Below are 22172 nucleotides of genomic sequence, written 5' to 3'. Positions count from 1 at the left end.
TCATGAATTATGAGGAACACGAGGAAATGGTACTTATTTTGTAGAAAAAGATAACAATTTTGAAATCATGTTTGTGAATCTTCATTCCACCCGTAGGATTACACTGAGTTTGTTGTTGTTGTCAGGGGCGGAACCAACATATTTCAGCGGAAAATATTACTCTCTTCATTTCAAATTAATTGAATTGTTAAGGTGTTTCACACCCTTTTACAAAAGAAGATTTAAGATATTATTAGGTATAACTTTCCATTTTCACCTTTATTAATTATTGTCAAATTTATAATGAAAATAACTAAACATTAATTAAATAACTAATTCCAATACTAACTAATGAAGGATAAAATTGGAAGAACATTCTAAAAGTAGTCTTGAAAGTTGAACAATTAAGTTGATTTGAAAAAATGAAAAATGTCTCAACAATTCAATTAATTTGAAATGGAGGGAGTACTATTTATACAAGGTTAAAGTTTTTTTTAATGTATATATAGTAGATGTCGAACCCCCTTCAACCTTTTCTGTGTTTACTTCTTCATTTTGAACCCCTTATTGAAAATTCTGGCTCTGTCACTGGCCTGGTTGTTGTTTGTGAATCTTCATATAACAACTCTGTATTTTTAGAGTATTGGATGCTTTAAAAAAGTGCTCTACATTGCTTTGTTGCAACTTGAAAAAAGTAATGACAAAATGAATTGTGTTTTGTGCACATTAATGGTTCTGCTGGAAACACAACATGGACTCTTCATTTTTTGTAATCCGTTAAATGTTGTGATGAGAATATTGAAAGTTTCTTGTTGGAGACTGAACTCATCCTTCCCATTTTATTATCTATATGTAAGTGTTTGAATAGATATGTTCTTTATACAAACATATCAACATGTCTTATAGTGCTGAAAAAATTGAAGGTAGTGATGATCTTGTAACCAAGATTTTACTACTCCTTCCTGCAAGGCCTCTTTTCAGGTTCAAACTTGTTTCGAAACGTTGGAGGTCTCTCGTCTCCAATCCCCGTTTTTCTTCTCTCTGGAAGCCTCAATCTTTCCCAACTCTACTCATTCTACAGTCGCCTTTTCTCGATTACCCTTGTTATTACATTCCTGATAAAACAAAATCTAAAGCTTCTATTAGATTCTTTGATTTTATAATGAAAGATGATCCCTTTGATGATGTTGTAATTTTGAATTGTTGTGGTGGTTTACTTCTTTGTCGTAAGAGGCTATTCGATGAGTACATTGTGTGTAATCCAACTACAAAGGAATTCCATACTCGTCCGAGTCCAAATGTGGGGTCACTAGACATGAGTTTGGCCTTTGATCATTCGATATCGCCTCATTACAAAGTTATAAATGTTGGGATCCAATTCTCGAGTAATCCCAAAGATAGTTTATGTTATTGTCTCCCTATTGAAATATACTCTTCAGATACCAACTCATGGAGGCGATCACGAGTCCAGTTCCCAAAAGCATTTTTGAGCTATTTGGGACAATGTAAGGGAGTTTTCTTCAATGGAGCTATCTTTTGGATCTTGAGAGGGGTAAATAGCTTTTGTTATTTTGATATTGATAAGGAAATTATCCACTCTTATCAATTACCTAAAATGAATGAACAGTATTACTGTGGATGCGTCCGCGGGAATTTACATCTGGTTGGCTCTTCAGTCAGTGATTCACATCATATTGATGTCTTTGTATTGGAAAATGACTACTCTTTTCTTGGAGCGCAAAGTATTGCATTGATCGACATGAACCAACTTCATGTGCAATTCGAGAAATGATTTGTAGTTCACCGGGACTTACTTCTCTTGAGTTTACGTTTAGTGTGCTTTCTCTTATGACAAGTGAAGGAAATAACAAGCTACCATATTTGATTCTTTACATGCCTTGCAAAGTTGAGTTAACAGTAAAAGGTAGGAGTTATGAGAAGTTGCCATTACCGTCAGTTGATCATTTCTTCAACAATCCATTCTGGATAGGAAGCAAATTGAACTGAGTAATGTAGGCCAGTAGATGTATAAGGAATGTGTCTATCAATCAAAATGTAGCACTTCAGGAATAAAAATCTTTGAATCACTATGAGGTTCCTGCTCACTTTCCTAGCTACTTTATCTAGATAATTCTGATTTGTGATTTTTGTTGACGACTATAGTTGATGATATAATTGATACCTGATGAACAGTAAGTTTGACATGTGTCATTGATAAGATCCTGTTTTCTGCAGAAAGTGATATTTATCGGAACAGATACTACTTGACTATTTGTTGGTAAGGTGTTGCATTCTAAGTCCTAGTGATATATTTCTGCACTTTACAACTCAAAATTGGTGTGTCGAAAAGGAAAAATATTCATATTCTCGAACAATGTATACATAATGATTTTTTTTTCTCATTTCAAGCTTCAGATGCTGTTGTATCTGGTTCTTCAAATCAAGTGTTACAGTAAATAAATGAAAAGTTTCTCCTAATGTTTAATAGCATTTGTTGAAGTACAACCTACATGAATAAACTTGAAAAAAAAAAACATTAAAATGAGTATCTGATCATATACATTTCTATGTCTATGTTAACCACTAGTTAACATTTCAAGCATTTATTTGGGAATTCTTTACAAAAACTTCTTTACATTGTAGCTCATCAGTGAGCTGATTTTGCCGCGATTCTTTATTTCCAATCAGTTGTTTCAAAGAATGTAGAGGGCTTCTTGTGGGAAAGCAATGCTAAATGAATGTATCTGAGAGACTAATCTATCAACTAACACTAGTAATTGCATGTACAAACATAGAGATTCCCGTCTCTAAGAAGCTCAAGTATATAGCTAAAAGTTGTGTCAATGTTTCCCTGACTTCCACTCTTTGATAGCTGAGAGAAGTGCATAATTTGGAAGCAGGTGCTTATGTGGTAATGGTAAATTTGTAACTGGTGAATTATCATTGTCCGCGAGCCATGACTCTATTGCCTTCCGGTCATAAGTGTATCCATCAGCCGCAACACAGGGGTCTTGAATCACTTCCTGAAGCAGAATTTTCCTTTAGTAAATGAATCAAAGAGCAGGAAGTAGACTTTGTAACATGCATAATAGCGTAATGTGAATTACTATGAAGCGATTTACGCAATCAACATAAGTGTACCTTGAGTAGGGGGCATTTGAAGTGGCTAGGAGGTGGAGGTTGATTATATTTCAAATATCGAGCTCTATCAGCAACCTCTTTAAATCTCTCCAAAATAGGGAGAACTTCATCTTTCAGGTCAGGTCTGTCTCTACGTCGAAGTTCAGTGCATTTTAGAGCAAGTACAGCCAGTTCCTTTGTCTCTTCAAGAGGCCATTCACCGGCTTCTTGATCCAGCAACTCCACCAGTTTATCCTCTTCGGTAGCCATTTCTACCATGTGGGCTAAAGCTATGGCTCTTTTTGCAGTAAGCAACTGCAATATGACCATCCCAAAAGCATAAACATCAGATTTTGTAGAGACTAATCCTGTCCTTTGATACTCAGGATCTATATAGCAAAGTGTGCCAACTGGACTAGTGTCTTTATATGCGGTCATTGCTGAGGAAGAGTCTGACTGAACCATTGTTGAAAGACCAACATCTCCAATTTTGCTGACTAAGTTGTGATCAAGGAGTATGTTAGCTGGCTTTAAATCACGGTGTATGATCAGTTTTGGCTTCGTGTTATGAAGGAAAACAAGAGCTGAAGCAACTTCCCACGCTATGCGAACCCTGTCAAACCATGTAAGTGGAGGTGTGTTGTTTTTCCTTGTCAACCTATCCTCCAAACTTCCATTCTCCATGTACTCATATACTAGGCAACCGCGTTCAGGGCATGCACCGAGAAGAAATAACAAGTGAGGATGATGAATTTTGCTCAATACTTCAAGCTGTGGAAATAGCCAGAAAAAGGATATAGTTAGTTTAACTCAAAGCCAAATTTGAGTGGCAGCAGTGGAATCACAACTACAGTTGGCTGAAGCTAATACGCCATGTATGTTACTCGAAGCTTATTTTAGTTATTCCTGTTAACTTCTTTCTCTGTTCGGAGATTTTGCATACCTCTTGTTGAAATTGCTTAGTTCTATGAGCCTCAGCTGAATGAAGAACTTTCACTGCTGCAGGTGTATGATGCAAATAGCACTTGTAGACCATTCCATATGATCCCATTCCTATCTTAAGATCCTCGGAGAATGATGAGCTAGCCGTCACAATCTCTTCCCACGTGAATTCCTGGTAGTGATGCAAAGGTAGTGCCAATGATTTCTCTAGCTTTTCTTTTGTTCTAGCCTCCCGGTTGGCAATGCTCTCTGCTGCTCTTCTTTGCTCAGCTTCTCTTTCAACACATTCCATTGCATAGTCAGCTTCCTTCTTTGCTGCTTCACATTTTAACTTCTCTTGCTCTGCCAATTCTTTCGCTTCCTCCTCTTTAAGGTTTATCTGCTTAAGTTTATTTGCTTCCTCTACTCGAAGATTCTGAAATTCATTCAACTGAGAGAAAGCACAGTATAAGCAAATTATCCAATATGTGCATGAAAGAGGCAAGAATGCTTATTGATTACATGCTTCTAATAAAAAGAGTAATAGCATATGGGAGTACTATTTGCCACAAATTCAGTTTTAAATGAAAATTACCTTCCTAGAAGCATCTATCGCCTCAGTTTGGGCTATTGCATACATTCCTTGAATATGTCTGAGCTCAATTCTCAGTTTTTCTAGGTCATAATTGATGTTAACCTGCACATATACAAAGACTTTAGTAGCAATTCACGAAACTATGGCAAGTGTAACTTGAGCTGTGAAGTTAGATTTCATGTAATTTCTACAGTCACAAAATTAAAAAATAGTTAAAGTCTAGTCGAAGTGTCACTATTCATTCCTGGATAAACCCCTCATAGTTCCTTCTGTAAACAGGAGGTTTGCTGTAGCCTGTAAGATTTCTACTAACTTTTAGGACTATGCATAAAACTGCAGAACCAAGAAGCTCCTCATATAAGCAAAGTGAATGTATGGCACTGCATGTTAAATGAAAGAAAAATATGATCACCTGACTTCCAGATGAAGAATCTGTTGGAACATCTGAGGTAGAAGACTGACTTATTGACCATGATTGGTTGTCGACTTTCGCTTTTTTGAAACTTGAAGCACGATTGTAGAGATCAGTAATTCCCGAGCTACTGAAATAGCAACTTTTTTCATCATCAGCTTCTCCAATAGCAACAGATAGAGCTCTAGGATGGATGACTTCATCCAAAATTGCTCTTTTATGCAAAGGAGTATTGCTTTTAATTGAAAGAGCTTGAAATGCTTCTCCAATATCGACAGATGAACTTCTAGATTGGATGTTTTCACTGAAATTTGTTCTTTTATGGAGAAGTGTCTGGAGGGCCTGGTGCACTGGAGATTTAGCTTGATAACGTTGCGGTTGATGAGAAGGAGAGTACAAATGAGAGTATGAAGCAGGTGAAGTTGAGCTATGGTCCGTCCTCTCTGAGAATTAAAGAACAAGATATTACAATTGTGGCAATGAAGCAAGGACGATATCCGGTCCTGCATATACTTGTAAGTAATCATTTTCAATTGCTTCTCGTTTCATCATGTGATCGCCTTGTTTTAATGAAGTTCATTGTATCCTTCGTTAACGTCTAGGAAAATGAAGAAATATGTGAATAAGAAGTTTATACCTGCTTGTGAGCTAAAGCTGTGGCCTGTAGAGTTGTTAGATGAACTACTTGTATCACTGCTATCATCTATAAGGAATCTGTTGTTTTCTGTACTCGAGGCCCGCACTGATGACAGTTTTCCCTTTGACACAGCATAAACTGTGCAAAAGGTTGGAGCTGTTTCTGATATACTTGCAGATAAGTTTCTTCCCCTGTGAATCATTCAATAAGTTATCACATCATTGCGTGTATGATAATCGCAACAAAGAAATGTCAATAAAGACATATTGATTTCGAGTTATTGGTACCTTGAAAATAGGCCAGGGGTTGAGGTTCCAATAACAAGCTTGTTGATAGAACATTTAGATACTACCCCTGCAATTGCATTTATAACATCATTTGATTCAAGTTGAACAACTCCTACTTGTACCTGCATTTAGTTAAGAGAAAATGAACATTATTAACCAAGATGTAATTCCTCAAGTATTTCAGGCACACATTGGATATAACTCGAACCTGTCTCCGACTACACATTGTCTTGTAAGGAAGAAGTTTTTCACTTGCTTGCAACTCAACTTCCTTCCTGAAAGCATCCGCTACATCTTCTCTTACTTGTGCAATAGGAATCAAGTTCCCCACTAGAAGAAAAAAAATGCAGCAACTTGCAAGTTTAGACTAATTACAAGGCAGGTAACAAACTACACAAGATCAGACATTTGAAAAACTTATTTTTGACTCGTAGCACGTTAACTCCAAATCAGGTGATACGTGTTAGAGGTGTTGAATAATGAAGTTTTTACATTAGATATGCTAGATTAACCGAAGGAATTTATACTCGAATTCTTGCACAGCAATAATCCAGACATGTAGCAGAACTTTCTGCTACTTTCAACATAAGATATCCTAGAGTCAAATACTTACTAGGAGTTGGAACCGCGGTGATCTCAGGGCGGACATGTAGCAACATGAAGCGCGTCTCTCCCTCTGGAATAAATTTCTCTAATGCCCATTTCACCACATATCTGCTATTCTTGTTCCCAGTTATGGCTATTGCAACAACTGAAGAAATCGGAGACTGCATTGTTCCTTGCCCTTCTATTTTCGATATATCACTCTCCTCCATACTCTGCCACTCCTCTTCAGTAATGTAAGTTCTGCAACAATCGCAAAAATGTAAGATCAACTCGTGCATTAACAGAGGAGAGTTTTATGGTTCAAATGAACATATTGCATTCAACTCGAACTATGTATAATCCATATTCAAAAAGGTAAACTGAAAATGTGCATTTGTACATATACATATGAGAAAATTATACTCATTCCGTGCTGATTGACTCTAGATCTTGGATTCACATCTACACACACATCATACATCTTTGAAAATGCCTAAAAACATGGGACGAGATTTATGTTTCAACTCGAACTATGCATTCCTATTAAAATAAAACACTCATTCTGTACTGACCGACTCTAGATCATGGATTCACATCTACATCATACATCCTAGAAAATGCCCAAGAACATGGGACGAGTTTTTTCTATTTCAACTCGAACTATGCATTCCTATTTTTTTTTTAAAAACTCATTCTGTATTGACCGGCTCTAGATCATGGATTAAAATCTACACACACATCATACATCCTTGAAAATGCTCAAGAACATGGGACGAGTTTTTTCTGTTTCAACTCGAACTATGCATTCCTATTTTAAAAAAACACTCATTCTGTATTGACCGACTCTAGATCATAGATTCACATCTACACACACATCATACATTCTTGAAAATGCCCAAGAACATGGGACGAGTTTTTATGGTTCAACTCGAACTATGCATTCCTATTCAAAAAAACACTCATTTTATATTGACTGACTCTAGATTATGAATTCACATCTACACGATACGTAATACATTCTTGGAAATGCCCCAATAAAGGCACAAAAAGGAAAACAAAAGAATACTAACTCTTTCCAACTTTGTGCTCTCTTGATGTGTTTTGGACTTCTTTTGTAGTTAAAAGGAGGCATTATTATATATTTTGGATTAGATGAAATCAAGTTTATTTCCTTGTATCAAACTAAATAAAGAAGGAATTAAACTTGGTTAAATAGAAGTATCACAAAAACCTTTGACATGATAACAACATTGACTATCTCTTATCATTTGTTGAAAAATGGAAATTAATTTTTAATTGAAGATTAGCAAACATGCATTAGCACTAACCAAAATTATAGAATAGTAAATGTCTAAAATTAGGAAATCTTGGTATATGCTTTGTGATCATTGCATACGCAAGATAAATTTCATGTATTCTATTTCTGACTTTATAATTTTCAATTGCTTGTTTAATGGAGTCTTAATCAAGAAGCTCATTGGTCCAACACTTATCTTCAATGCACCTTAATTATAAAATTAGTACTAACATTATTTAAGCTTTTGACTAAGCAGAACAGAAATAGTTGCAGACACGTCCTATGAGGTAAAGTCTTCTAACTATACTAAAGAATTGTTACTTTATATTTGGCTTAATACATCATCAGTCCTTAGACTTGTCAGAATATTTCATGTAAATTTTCGAATTAACTGTACTTTCAAATCAACACCTTAACTCCTAATAAAGAAGTGTTCTAATTAGATACTTTTGGTTTAAAAAAATTGTGTTCTCATTCGTCTATAAATAGTTAAATTAACCACATAAAATATGTCATTTTCTTTAACTATAAGCATTCGCCTCAATAAGATGTAAAACTCAAGGCATTTTCTATGTGAGGTTAATGCTTATAATTAAGGAAAAATTATGCGGATAAGCAAATATATACTAGTTAATTAGCTAACATAGTTATAGTTTGAATTAATTATGTCCCGCAGCTTACTTTTAACTGTAATTACGTCACTTATACATATACATATATAAATTATTCATATGTATATATACAATTATATGACATATATATAAATACAATTAGCCTATCTCCACACTCGCTCGCCTCCTTCTTCCCTCTCCCAATCTCACTCCCCTCTCTCCTCCTCTCCTAATCTCGCTCACCAGATATACAAATTCATATGTATGTTATATACAATTATTATACATATACAGTTCGCCTCTATCCACTCTCTGCCCTCTCTCACTCGCCTCTCTCCTCCCTCTCCCAATCTCCCTCTCCAAATATACAAATACATATGTATACCAGATACATCATATATACAATTATTTGACATATATACATATACAGTTCGACATATATACATATACAATTCACCTTTCTCCAATCTCTGCCATCTCTCACCTCTCTCCTCTCTCCCAATCTCGCTCACTTCTCTCCTTCCTCTGACATGTAGCTACAAATCGCAATTAGTTAACTATAGCTATGTAGCATAATTAAGTTATTTTTGAGTGGATATATGCGAAAATTCCTCAATTAAAGGAAATGACATATTTTATGTGGTTAAGTACTATCTAATAGATAAATGAAAATACGCGTAATTTTTTATAAAAAAAAATTGAATCGAAAGTGTCTAATTAACGAACACTTTATTATGAAGTGTTCAATTGGAACATGACTTACTTCGAGATATAATTGTAATTGGAACATGACTTTATATTTCACCTTGTTTTGTGTGAATTGTAATTGATTGTGACTTGTGAGACATGTAATAATCAATTTAATATTGACAAACATTATAAAAATAATCCATGGGGCAATATGATTTTGAGGGGAGGGTTTTACTCAATACAAAATTAGGACTTTGGTGGCACAATCTTTTTTTAAAATAATACATATTGTAGGAATATCCAGTATCTCCTAGGAATATGGAAGTTGACTCATACCAAGTCCAAGTTTTTTCTTCCTCTTGGGATTAAATTATATAAGCAAATTTCATACAAAAATGAAAAATAAATATTACATGCTTGGCAGCTTTACTCGAATCTAGAATTTAAATATGCCACATAAATGTGGAAAAAAGTAATTGGATAATTTTTTATATATAATTATGGTGTGGGGGTCAATTTCATATTTTGACTAATGTTATGAGTATATGTTGATTAATACATACTCATACATTAAAGTAATTTTTTAATTTCTGTTACTCAATGTTTGAGAAATAAAACTATACATTTAAAAACTGTGTAAAACTACATTAATTAAAGTAATATACATCACTAATATTTAGAAACTTGTTTGGTATGAAGGAACATATTTTACATTTAATATGTTTTTTTTTAAAATAAATAGTTTATTTATTTATTTTCTTGTATTTTCATAAAATAAATAAGTAGAATATATTATCCTAAAAGTATTTATAAATTTAGGCAAACATTATAAGGGTGGGGTGAGTAGGAATCGGGGCTATGTGGGTGGGTGTGGAAATGGGGTGTTTTAGAGGCCGGGGAGGAGACAATTAGTCGGAATACCACTTATTGAACTTATTTTACCTATTTCTACTAAGAAAATCATTTAATTTCTTAATTATTTAACCAAATTTTTTTAAAAAAAAAAAAAAGTACCAAACACAATACACTGAGTAAAAATATCAATATTGAAATAAAATGGTAGACAATCAATCAATTAATATTCCTCAATTCTTTATATGAAATATATTATTTAGAGAAATCAATATATTTTGAATTATTTTTACGATGATTGTCAACTTATCACAAATTTCTTCTTTAGGAAGGTTTGGGGTGGCTACACTTTGTAAAAAAATCGTAGTGAAATTTAAAACTTTTAAGTACAATTGTAAAGTCATGTCCTGTTAAAATCTCAATGCACATACTTACTCATCTTGTAATATGGATCAATTAATTGTTTATAGGAAAAAGTGAGTGATATTTATTCGAAATCAATGTATACAAAATATAAATGTGCACCTAATGCATTATGATGATGGTTTTAAGTACATCCAATTACAAACTACACAAATATTTTCGGTCATACTTTAGTATCACATTATAGACATCTATCTTTTTTATTATCTTTTTTTTTGTTGTTGTTGAAAATCTACCCATCACAAAGATGCACAAATAAAGAGAATGAACCAATAATTCATCATGAGTCATGATTGTGATAGATGAATATAATCTATCTACCATTAATTATATGTAGGTCTCGAATTTAAATCCTGAAAATAAAAAATGTTGTAATAAAGAGTGGTTCCTCTTTAATGGGCCTTGCTTGGCGTTAATATTACTTAGAAAATTTCATAAATAGATATAGTATATCACTATATTATGTAGTGCAATGGTAGTTTTGTTATTCACATAACCTAGCGATACCTCTCTTCATATATTTGAGATGTAGATGACTAATATCTAATATACAATTCTAGGCTTAATTGTATGTAAGAATTAATTGATGTATTTTGATATATCAGTAATATAATTTTAAATAAGATGTTTTGATGATACATGTAAATATTAAGAAAAATTAAATGAATCAAAACAATCCAAAAACATGTATCGAGAGTGTGATGGCACAATTATACATAAGTTACTTATAAATATACATATATTTCATTTTAAATTCACACATTTGTAAAAGTAAGTTTGAGGTTGATAACTCAACTTTCTTCTTGGATTTTATATTTGTGCATTATTTAAGCATTCTCATTTGTAATATCATCATAGAGTGTATTACGAATTCTGTGATGATCATAGAATATCTAGTTTTCTCTAGCTCTTATTTTCTTCATGTTTGTTAATTAGTAGAGGTATATATGTTACATAAGGCCTAGCCCCTCTTGCTTGTACTTATTTATGTTGAGGATTTTTGTTTTAATAAAAATTAAACTGCTAGACGCTCTGTCTAGTGGTATAAATTATAAATTAAATATTATTTTTTTTTTTAAAAAAAAAAAAAATATATATATATATATATATGTGTGTGTACAAACATTTTTCAAACACAAAATATACATCGACTAGAACAGAATTACATGCATCAGCCATCAAATATGCACTGATTTCACTAACAATATATTTGATTATGGACCCACATTTTGAAAAAGAAGAAAATGAAAAATATGCAATTATTAAATACTTTATACATATTTATTATATCTCTCCACTGTCTTTGTCACGACTCGAGCCTACACCCTCGACGTGGCCAGCACTTGAGAACCATTGTTGGTCCCCAAGAGAACCCTCATCCTGGCTGACTACAAGCGAAAGACTAACTCAAGCATACAAAGCTTAAAACAGAATAAAATTCATTAAAACTCAAATAATTAACTCAGAATATAATTGTATATTCAACTGGCCAAAACTAAGCAACTCAAGTCTTTAAAACATTTAACAAAATAAATTAACAGACTTCTGAAACTTTACCGTCTATCTATGAAGCCTCTAAATTACAAAGATGGAAGTCGGAACAGGGCCCACGACATCCTGACAGAACTGAAAGTAAAAGTGGAACCCTCCGAAAGCAAGGAGGCTCACCATAGCTAACTCGAACTTCATGTGGTATCAACGAAGCTCTTGTTGATGACCCTGAATACATGTATCTACATCATGAAACGATGCAGGCCAAATGGCTCAGTACGTGGAATGTACGAGCATGTAAGGAGAATTCTAAAGCATAAACATAAACTTGAACTTGATAAAAATGAAACATACTTACCTCTTTTCAAACTTACTCAACTCAAAGATACTCAAAACTACTCAAACTTACTCAACTCAGAAGTACTCAAGGATAAGATACTCAACTCAATAATAAGGTTCTCAACTCAGTAAAACTCAACAATAAGGTACTCGACATAATGAAGCACAGATCAACTCAAGATACTCAACTCATGATACTCAAGGATAAAGCAATAGTAAAAGATGCAATATATATATATATGGAAAGTTGTAAAACTGTAGATAGCAACTCAATGTATTGAAAATTACAATAATTATTCAATGTGTATATAAAAATACAAAATAACTCTGTGGGAGTTTCTCTAACTGACAACCATCACTATGAGCTATGTGATGATATAGTGTCTCGCCCACGCTGCCAGAATTGTCTTATACTTTGCCAAGGTATAAGACCTCTCAACTAAGTGGATCCACTAGTCTTTGCTAAAAAACATTAAGGAATCATCTAAAAAGTATGACCCTTTCTATCCACATCGGCTGCATGGTTTATAGAGACTTGAGTTATCTAAACTCGTCCCCATATCAGTGCTCAATACTACTCTCAAAATATACTCAGCTCGTATGTTTTAAAAACATAACTCTTTATGTGGTTTGAGATTATTATTCAAAATCTTTCTCTAAAAAGAGATGTTACTCAACTACTCAAAACCCTTTTGAAAATCTCAGCTTCCTCCTCTTTTAAATGTGAAAACATTTACTCTTGAGAATACTTAGTTCCCATATATCATTTTAAGGAAAATGAACTTGACCCTACTCTTTCTCAACTCAAGTGCTCAAGTCTTAAAACAAGTTTAGAAAAAGTTGTAAAAGACTTCTCAAAATAGGGTTCATGCCGAATGATGGACTCGAATGACCCAATTCAAGGTTTTCAATAACCATACAAAGAACTCGATACTCGAAACTCAACAACTCAGGACTCAATAACTTCAATGATACTACTCATTTCAAGAATGCTCAACTCATAAGGTTCATGTGAAATTATGGGCATGAACAACTCAACTCAAAGACTCAATGATACTCCTCATCTCAAGATTTCTCGACTCATATGGTTCATGCGGAATTATGGGCAAGAACTACTCAACTTAAGGACTTCATGGGTAACATGTAATAGTTCCATGATTAGGAATATAATCTCAGAAGTGTTAGGAACTCAATACTCAAGACTTAGAACTTGAAGGTACTACCCCTCTCAAAGATACTCAACTTATGGAGTTCATGCGGAATTTATGGACATGAACGACTAGACTCGGGGGTCTACATAACAACATGAAACTCATGTATACGACTCTTCTCACTTTCGTACTTACTTCCTCAAAACTTATCTCAAATCGATAATTGATCTCAAAGGATTCACAATTGAACTCAAAGACTCTCTTGAACTCTACTTTTAACTCTCTCTTGAATGTGAATTATAAATTCAAGAGTTACGGTTCATGATATGAAGGATATCGTGATGATAAAGTAGACTCATGAATACATTCTCCTCATCCTCATACTCACTTGCTCGAGTCTTAAAAACAAGTTACTAGAAGTTGTAGAAGACTCCACAAAAGGACTCAAAGGGACTTTCTTATAATGTCCGAAAGAATTCTCAAAACTTAACTCTTAACTCTACCTTGAATTTGAATTATGAATTCAAGGTTATGATCATGTTATGAATGATTTCTAGTTGTTTAGAAGTAGTTTAGAGTGTTTAGAATAAAAAAGGAGTAAAGGTACCCTTCGAAAGAACTCAAACGGATCAACCGATTGCAAACTGGATGGGGCAGGTGACCCTGGTGCACTGGCTGGCGCGACGCACCAGCCCCTAACCCAGAAAACCTGGCGAATTTCTTTGCTCATTTTCTCACCCTAACTCACCTAGAATCGAACTGTTTCTTCCCCAATCACTTGGATTCGATTACTTAACATAAGTACACTCTAATCTACTCAATACAGCCCTCAAAACACTCACTTTCATCTCAATAAATCATCAAAACCCCAACAAAACAAGATTTAGAATGAACTTCAAGAACACTTATCAAGAACTCATCTAGAACTCTAATCTTTCAACTTCAAGAATGAAATTGCGCAGAAAATAGCATGATTGGCGTGTGGGTGAACGAACTCAACACTATGGAAGCTTACATACCTCTTAGGGATTAAACCCATGGCGAAAATACGTAACAAAACGCAAGAACCTCGACGAACGCCTTGATACTTTCCTCTTTTCTCCTCCTTTTTTCTATTCTCTCAAAACCCTAACTTATTTTTATGAAGCGTAAACGGAATCCAATCAGTTTTGTCCCCAACTTAATTACCAAAAACGAATTTAATTAATTGGGTAGTGAAAAGACCATAATACCTTTCTGAAATCTGGTTTTGACTTTCCTTAGCTAGACAGCCCAACTTCAAATGGACATATCTCCCTCATACGAACTCAAAACTGATCAAACTTGGTGGCGTTGGAAAGATAATTCAAAGATATTTCATACGGTATCTGGTAGCACACCTAACTCATCCTGAGATAGGAGTTATGGTCGTTTGAAATCGACTCAAAAACTCATACTTAGCTTAACTTTGTCAAACTTTCCAAATTTGATTATTTCCAAAAAAAGGTTTCTTTCCAATTCTAAGTCTTTCTAGTTCTTTCAAAAAGCGAGGTGTTACAGTCTTTTCCGACGAGCTCATTGGAGTACTGCCCACCACCACCGGACCTCCAACCAGTAACCTCCAAATAGTGTCAAAATTTCACCACTTCTTCCTCACACCTTCCTCTACATGAATATAAAAGTCATTTCCTATTATTCCTAATCAAAACTCCATAGATCTGAGAAAAGCTTAACAATCGCTACCAACCGACCACTTTCAAAGGGTCGCAAAATTTCACTATTTTTTCCTCTTACTTTCCTCTACGTGAAACCATGAATCATTTATTTCAATACAATATGTATATATATAGGGAAAATGCATAAGTACCACCCCAACCTATGCCCGAAATCTCAGAGACACATTTATACTATACTAAGGTCCTATTACCCCTAAACTTATTTTATAAATAATTTTCTACCCCTTTTTGGCCTACGTGGCAATATCCTTGAAATAATTGTCAACACACGTTGGGCCCACAAGATAGTGCCACGTAGGACAAAAAGGGGTAAAAAAATTATTTATAAAATAAATTCGGGGGGTAATAGGACCTTAGTATAGTATAAGTGTGTCTCTGAGATTTCGGGTATAGGTTGGGGGGTACTTATGCATTTTCCCATATATATATATATATATATATATATATATATATATATATATATATATATATCAATGACTAATGAATAATTTTTTAACAAGAAACCTTAATGATATCACAACAATATACATATACTCTTATAGTATCATTGACTAATGAGTAATTTATGAACAAGAAACCTTAATGATACCAATACAATATATACACACTAGTTTTTCGACACGTGCGTTGCACGTGATTATCAATTCAGAAAACTTTAAGCGAAGATTTGAATAATAAGTTTTGCACAAAAAAATATTGCAGATTCTTTTGTGAATGTTCAATGTGGATCATCATATATATCTCTTATTCACACGAACCTATAAAGATGGTCAATGAAAAAATTTATTAGTTAAATTTAATAATGTATATACTTATTTTAATTTGATGAGGTTCAATCATGTAATTAATTAGTCGTATCTCACTAATATTACCTTATAGACTATATTTGTTGTGTATTTTTCTTGTCATATATCCAGATGTGCTTTGCATGTGTATTTCACTTAATCTGTTTAGATGCCATATGAACATGTGGAGAACAACATCATTTTATTTTTTAGAACTATTTTTGTAATTTTTATTTTATTAGTTATAACATAATAGATGTCGTTCTTTTTGTTGGCTCTCATATTTGACTTTTCGATTGATTGTGTACATAAATCAAAGATAGTTATTTGATTGTCCATAGTTAACTGAGAAAGGTTTCCTTTTTTTTTTTTTGCTGAAAAAACTAAAAATTAAAATTAAAGAATAAATTCTATCTGTGAAATCATATATCTAATCACTTGTTTATCTTACACCCAACAAAGATATAGTTCATATACTTGTAAACAATTTTCAATTTATTCAACCAAGCATTATTCATCCAAGGAAAAATAACAACACCGTGTTATCACATATGTAGGGGAGGTATAATAATATGAAAAATTATTGGTCAAAAGTTAATATAAGTAAAGATGAAAGATAGAAATAATTAATGCAATAACTATGAGAATTCATAATATTATAACTAAAGAGTGTAAAATAGTGTGAATAACATTTGCAATAATTAGTAATAACTAAGATAATTTATAATGTTACAACTAAAGAATTATAGATGAATTTCTAATAAATTTTAGGGAAAATTTCATATATGGCAAACAGATTTAAGGAAATAATGCTCCATAACTATAGTTTATCTAATTACGTTCCATGGGTATAATTTAGTTTGCTATGGGACTTAAAATTGTATAGCTCATTTTTATGATTTTAATTCATACAAATATTTTTTGTAATAAGTATATACATGAGCACTAAATACGGTAACAGAAAATTAATAGAATCCCATGATTCAAGCCAAACCTTTTTTAATAGAATATTTTGCCAAAAATGAGTTCTAGTAAAATTCAAACACCATAACAAATTGTATTCCTTATACCACTGGAGATTCAAACAAACGAAGAAAACTTGATGAATCAATATTCTTGATTATTCAATCAATCACAAATATTACTCAAATGTATTTTTACATCCTTAAAATTCAAAAATATACAAATTTACATTTTTGTACATATTTATATCCATATATAATATACGTATACAAATATTTAAATTTGCATACTGTCAGAGTTATACATATTCAATAGGGACAAGGCATACCCCTAGACTATGACCGAAATCTCAGTGACACACTTAAACTTAACTAGGGTCCTATTACCTCCCCTAAATTAATTTAAAATGGAATAAACACACCACAAACGCTGACATGGCATAGAGAGTATGCACACTCTCTTGAAGGCAAGTGATTAGTGCACAAATTGGACACATGTCATTTTTTTATTGGTAACTTTATAATTAGTTAGTACACATATTTATTGATAATAAAACTTATATATATTTAATTATTTTTATTTCTTTCTTTGTAAAATATGTATTTAATTTCATTTCACTTTAAACATTTTTTATTTAATTTATTATATTTTCAATTTTAATTATTTTTAAAAAAATAATTTAAAAGTGTCCTTTAATTTTAACGTTTTAATTTTTTTATGTTTTATTTGATTTTCTTCACTTATTTTGATATCCGTTCAAAATTAACTTATTTTAAATACAAAACATTTGAAATCAAATCAAAATGAAAGACAAAGAAAATAAAATCAATAGAAAAATAAAAGAGAAAAACAAAGAATATAGGTAAAAAAAATTTGATACAACGTAAAAAAATGTGTATTAACTTAATTTTAAAAATAAGGATATTTAAAAAAAAAATTGAAAAAATAATATTTACACACGTGGCGGGAGAGTGTGCAAACACAACCAACTTGGGTGGTTGAAGGTGCCACATCAGCACAAAAGGTGCACAAAAATACGAAAAAAATGTGTGAGGGGGGTAATAGGATCTTAGTTAAGTTTAGGTGTGTCTCTGGATTTCGGTCATAGTCTAGAGGGTACTTATGACTTATCCCTATTCAATACTTTCAAAATCATTCTAAATTCAAAAATATACAAATTTACACATTTATATACTATAGTTCATAAATTAATTACTTTATCAAATAAAAAGATGAGTACACGAAAATGACGAAGTTGCTTTGACTACAGAACCATGCATGTCTGTTGGAGCGAATTGGATGCATATACAATTCATATATACATATGCAACATATACAATGGATAATAAATCAATTGACAGCCGTAGTAATATACAAATGGTGTCAAGTAAATTTTTGAACTAGCACACACCTTTAACTTATACATATACAATTCATATATACATATTGAAACATATACAATCGATAATAAATTCATTGACAACCGAAGTAATATACAAACGGTGTCATGTAAATTTTCGAACTAATGATTCAAATAGAATTCTTATTATACAAATCTAAATACGAAACAACTTGGACATGCAAAGGCATACCTCTCGTAATCCTCTTGGATGAAGTTCCATCATCCTTTTTTTTTTTGAAAAGCTTGAAATCTGAAGATCAAAGTGAGATTTTGAGAAAAAATCACCCCAAAAAATAAGCATAAGCTGGTCATATAAAAATGAAAACACGATTAGAAGGAGAGAGTGAAACTGAAAATTCAAATTGAATATGTGTGAGTGAATTAAGGAAAAAATTAGAGAATGAAGAGAGGAGAGATAAAATTGAGTTTGTATAAAATTTTATACTAAGGCCAACAATTGTGATTTTGATTTGGTATACAAATAATGGATGGGTCCCATATTTAATGGCAAAAATTATCAAACTGTAATCACATAGAGTAATTAAAAGAAACTATACCCCATTAAATAGGCGAAATGGTCTGGTGGACCTTTATACTTGTATCAGTTTGTATTCTGAACCTTTTTACTTAGCCATTTGTCATCTGGACCCTTAAACTCAATAAAACACAATTTAACAAATCCCTCTGACCATTGACCAAGCTTATGTGTCTTTAAGATGGCTGAGTTGGCGAAAGTGTGTGACTTCACGCACCTTAAGGCGAGTGAATAACTTTTTTAGGTTAAAAAAATATTAAAACTATAAAAGAGATATTTAAAAAAAAAACAATTAATTAAAAAGTCATTTCTTCTTCCCCACTAACCCCTCCTTTTTGGCCATTTTCACGCCTAACCAAACTTTTTTTTTCTTCTCCACAATTGACTAATACCTATTTAGCATATCTTGGCGACTGATTCACCGCGGAGGGAGAAAGCAGACCAGCGCTCACCGGAGACCACTGAATCGCAGTGGCGTGAGAGAGAAGCAGCGATGGTGGTGCACGCCACCACTATTTCGCAGTAGAGTGTGAGAGGGACGCGACACTGGCTAGTGGAGAAGAGAACGAGGTGGGTGAGGGTGCGGTCATGGCGGTGAAGAGGTTTTTCAGCCAGTTTTGGTGGCTTAGGTTGTTGTTTTTGTGGAGGTTGGAGGAGGAAAGAAAAATAGTGATGGTGTGCAGCGGAGAAGAAGATGGATGAGGGAGAAAGTATATGTGATTTCGCCTGCAAAAATGGCGACAACGCGGCGATGGCTTTCTCCGATCGATGGTCGTGAAACAGTGAAAATAGGGAGAATTGGATGTATGGAATTTCACTTTAAAATATGCCAAACATATCACAGAAATACGAGCACAAGTCATCAAGCACAAGAATAACAAAAGACATAAGGCAGACCCAGAACAATCAAAGAAATCCCCAACTGTTCATACAAGATGAATAATGATTTATCAACAATTTGGGGGTTTATCAACGGAATTCGTGGGATTCGTAAAGATCTAACCTACCCCATACAGAAATAAGGAAAATTGAAGATTGCAACTTTACTTGGATGGAAAAGCTAACTCGTCTGAGATCTTCTCCATGGTTATGGATACACGGCATCGGTGAGAGCTTTGTGATGCGAAGAAGTGATTCCATAACAGAGAACTTAGCTAAGAAATCCTTTGAAGATAGACATCTCCGGCGTTGTTTTGAGATGAAGATTGTAGTCAAGAACTTTCCTAATTGTAATTTTTTTATTTATTTTTTTGGTTTTGGTTTCTTTATTTTTTGTATGTTGAACCTTTTATTTTAATAAAATATATCCACTTAGATCTACTTAGTGGTATTAAAAAAAATAAAAAATGAAATAATTATGATATGGCATTAATATATCTGGATATGACATGTCAATTATACAAGGGAGAGTGAGCTATACACATGGTTGGAGGGGCTTAAAAGTTTCATTTTAATTGAGTTTAAAGGTTCAAATGACAAAGGGGTAAGTAAAAGGTTTCAGAATACAAATTGATACAAGTACAAGGGTTCACCAGACCATTTCGTCCATTAAATAATAACATAGTAATGTTTGCCAACTCGCGTAATTTTCCCTAAATGTTATACTTACATAAATAAGTAGGATTTTTAATTAATGTTACTGTTTTTTTTATAGTTATTAGATTTTAATTTAGTGTAGGGACAAAATGAAAATGTTTATTCCATATTACTAAATATAAAATTTATTTTTGTTAATGATAAATTTTAAATGATTCACATATATTCACATATTTTCACATTCATATAAATTTTAAATGATTCAGAAAAACAAATCGTGACAATTCTCTAACTCTTGAGAAGTTGAATAATTTTGGAAAAAGATATTCAGAAGCATATATCTACATCACACGAGAAATTATTAACAATAACAAATGAATGTAGACTACAATAAAAATTAAAGTAATACAAACTTCAACGGGCGTTATTACAAGTCATAAACTTTTCTTCGTCGAAATACTTAAATATTAAGAAATAGTAAATCAATAAAACAAAAGGGCAATGTTTATATTAACAAAAAGACAATGTTTATATAGTAATAACTATTTTGAATCAAACTTCCTGACAATCTAAATCACCTAAGTAACATTGATAAATAAAGTCATTCTTTTGTCTTGAGCATCAAAAAACAAATCATGACAATTCTCTAACTCTTGAAAAGTTTAATAATTTTTTAAAAAGATATTCAGAAGCATATATCTACATCACAAGAGAAATTGTTAATAAAAACAAATGAGTTTAGACTACATCATGTTAACTTCATACATTGGATCTTATCAACGTCCATGAATGATAAATCATAGATCGAACCGCCGAATCGGAAAAATTGGAACATTTCATACTATCTAAGCAAAAAAATAATTATTATATCATCAGAATTATTTTCCTCAAGTATTCGAGGTTAAGGAATATACCCTCTTATGATAGAACAATTTACTTTATCAAAATAGTGGTACATCATATTCCGCTAAACTTTGAACTCACTCAACGACAATAAATCACACAAAAAAATTTAAAATGCAAGAAGAAGAATAGTAGAAGATTCAAAAAAATTGTGGTTGAAAAATGAGAAGAAACCCCTCTATTTATAGTCAACAAATGATAGTATGAACAAGTGTTTTTTGTGTCTTATCTGAAAAGTCATGACCTTTCCAAGAAGCCACAACCCTTTGGAAAAGTCACAACTATTTGGAAAAGTCACAACTCTTTGGGAAAGTCACAACTCATCGAAAAATCACAACCCTATGAAAAAAGTCACAACTCATCGAAAAAGTCACAACCTATGTTAGGGATATTATAGTAATTTAATATTCAAGTTAGGAGTTCATGTTTTTAAGGTAACATAGATATATATATATATACTAATTTAATATCAGTTAAGTGAAATTATTAGTCTGATATCAATACATCATATGATATTGATTTATCAGTTAAACGAAAATTATCAACCTTAATGAATGAAGGGTATGGGCTGTAAATTTTTTTTTAGAGAATGAATATTTCTTGAATTACTTTGGATGGGAGGTATGAACATGTAATTATTTTGAGTTTTATGGCCCGTTTATGTAGTTTTTCCTAACTTATTGCTTGTCTTTGTTTCTATTGCATTCTATCTCATCGTATCACATCTAAGTTTGAAACAATCCTTTGTTTACATAGCCCAAGACTATGTACAACTAGCCAATTAAGAAGTCTCGGAAAATCAAGATAGGTCAAGAAAAGTGGCCCAATTGGTTTAAGCCCAACTTATCATATCCAAGCCCTTTTCAAACCGGAGTATTGCCCCGATATAGACACACACACACAAACACAATCCCGCGTATATTTCTTTAGTCTTCTATATACA

The 22172-nt window shown here is 32.6% G+C and overlaps 2 protein-coding genes across 2 annotated transcripts; one reads left to right on the top strand and one right to left on the bottom strand.

Annotated features, from left to right (window-relative positions):
* Positions 1-874: 874 nt before the first annotated feature.
* On the top strand, positions 875-1771 carry LOC125831430 (F-box protein At5g07610-like). The gene has a single exon (XM_049510633.1). The coding sequence runs from the start codon at positions 875-877 to the stop codon at positions 1769-1771; it is 897 nt and encodes a 298-aa protein (XP_049366590.1).
* A 1048-nt stretch (positions 1772-2819) lies between these two features.
* LOC125831429 (U-box domain-containing protein 35-like) lies at positions 2820-14120 on the bottom strand. Its single transcript, XM_049510632.1, has 11 exons — positions 13998-14120; positions 7607-7707; positions 6565-6797; positions 6160-6281; positions 5952-6073; positions 5665-5855; positions 5028-5470; positions 4616-4717; positions 4043-4471; positions 3121-3870; positions 2820-3002 (listed from the first exon to the last, which is right to left on the bottom strand). The coding sequence occupies exons 1-11, from the start codon at positions 14118-14120 to the stop codon at positions 2820-2822; spliced, it is 2799 nt and encodes a 932-aa protein (XP_049366589.1).
* Positions 14121-22172: the final 8052 nt, after the last annotated feature.

Source organism: Solanum verrucosum, unplaced genomic scaffold, assembly GCF_900185275.1.
Source record: "Solanum verrucosum unplaced genomic scaffold, falcon-dt-bn FXZP01000049.1, whole genome shotgun sequence".
Lineage (NCBI taxonomy): Eukaryota > Viridiplantae > Streptophyta > Magnoliopsida > Solanales > Solanaceae > Solanum > Solanum verrucosum.
The sequence above is the reverse complement of the archived record's forward strand: the minus strand, read 5'-3'. Positions and strand labels throughout refer to the sequence as shown.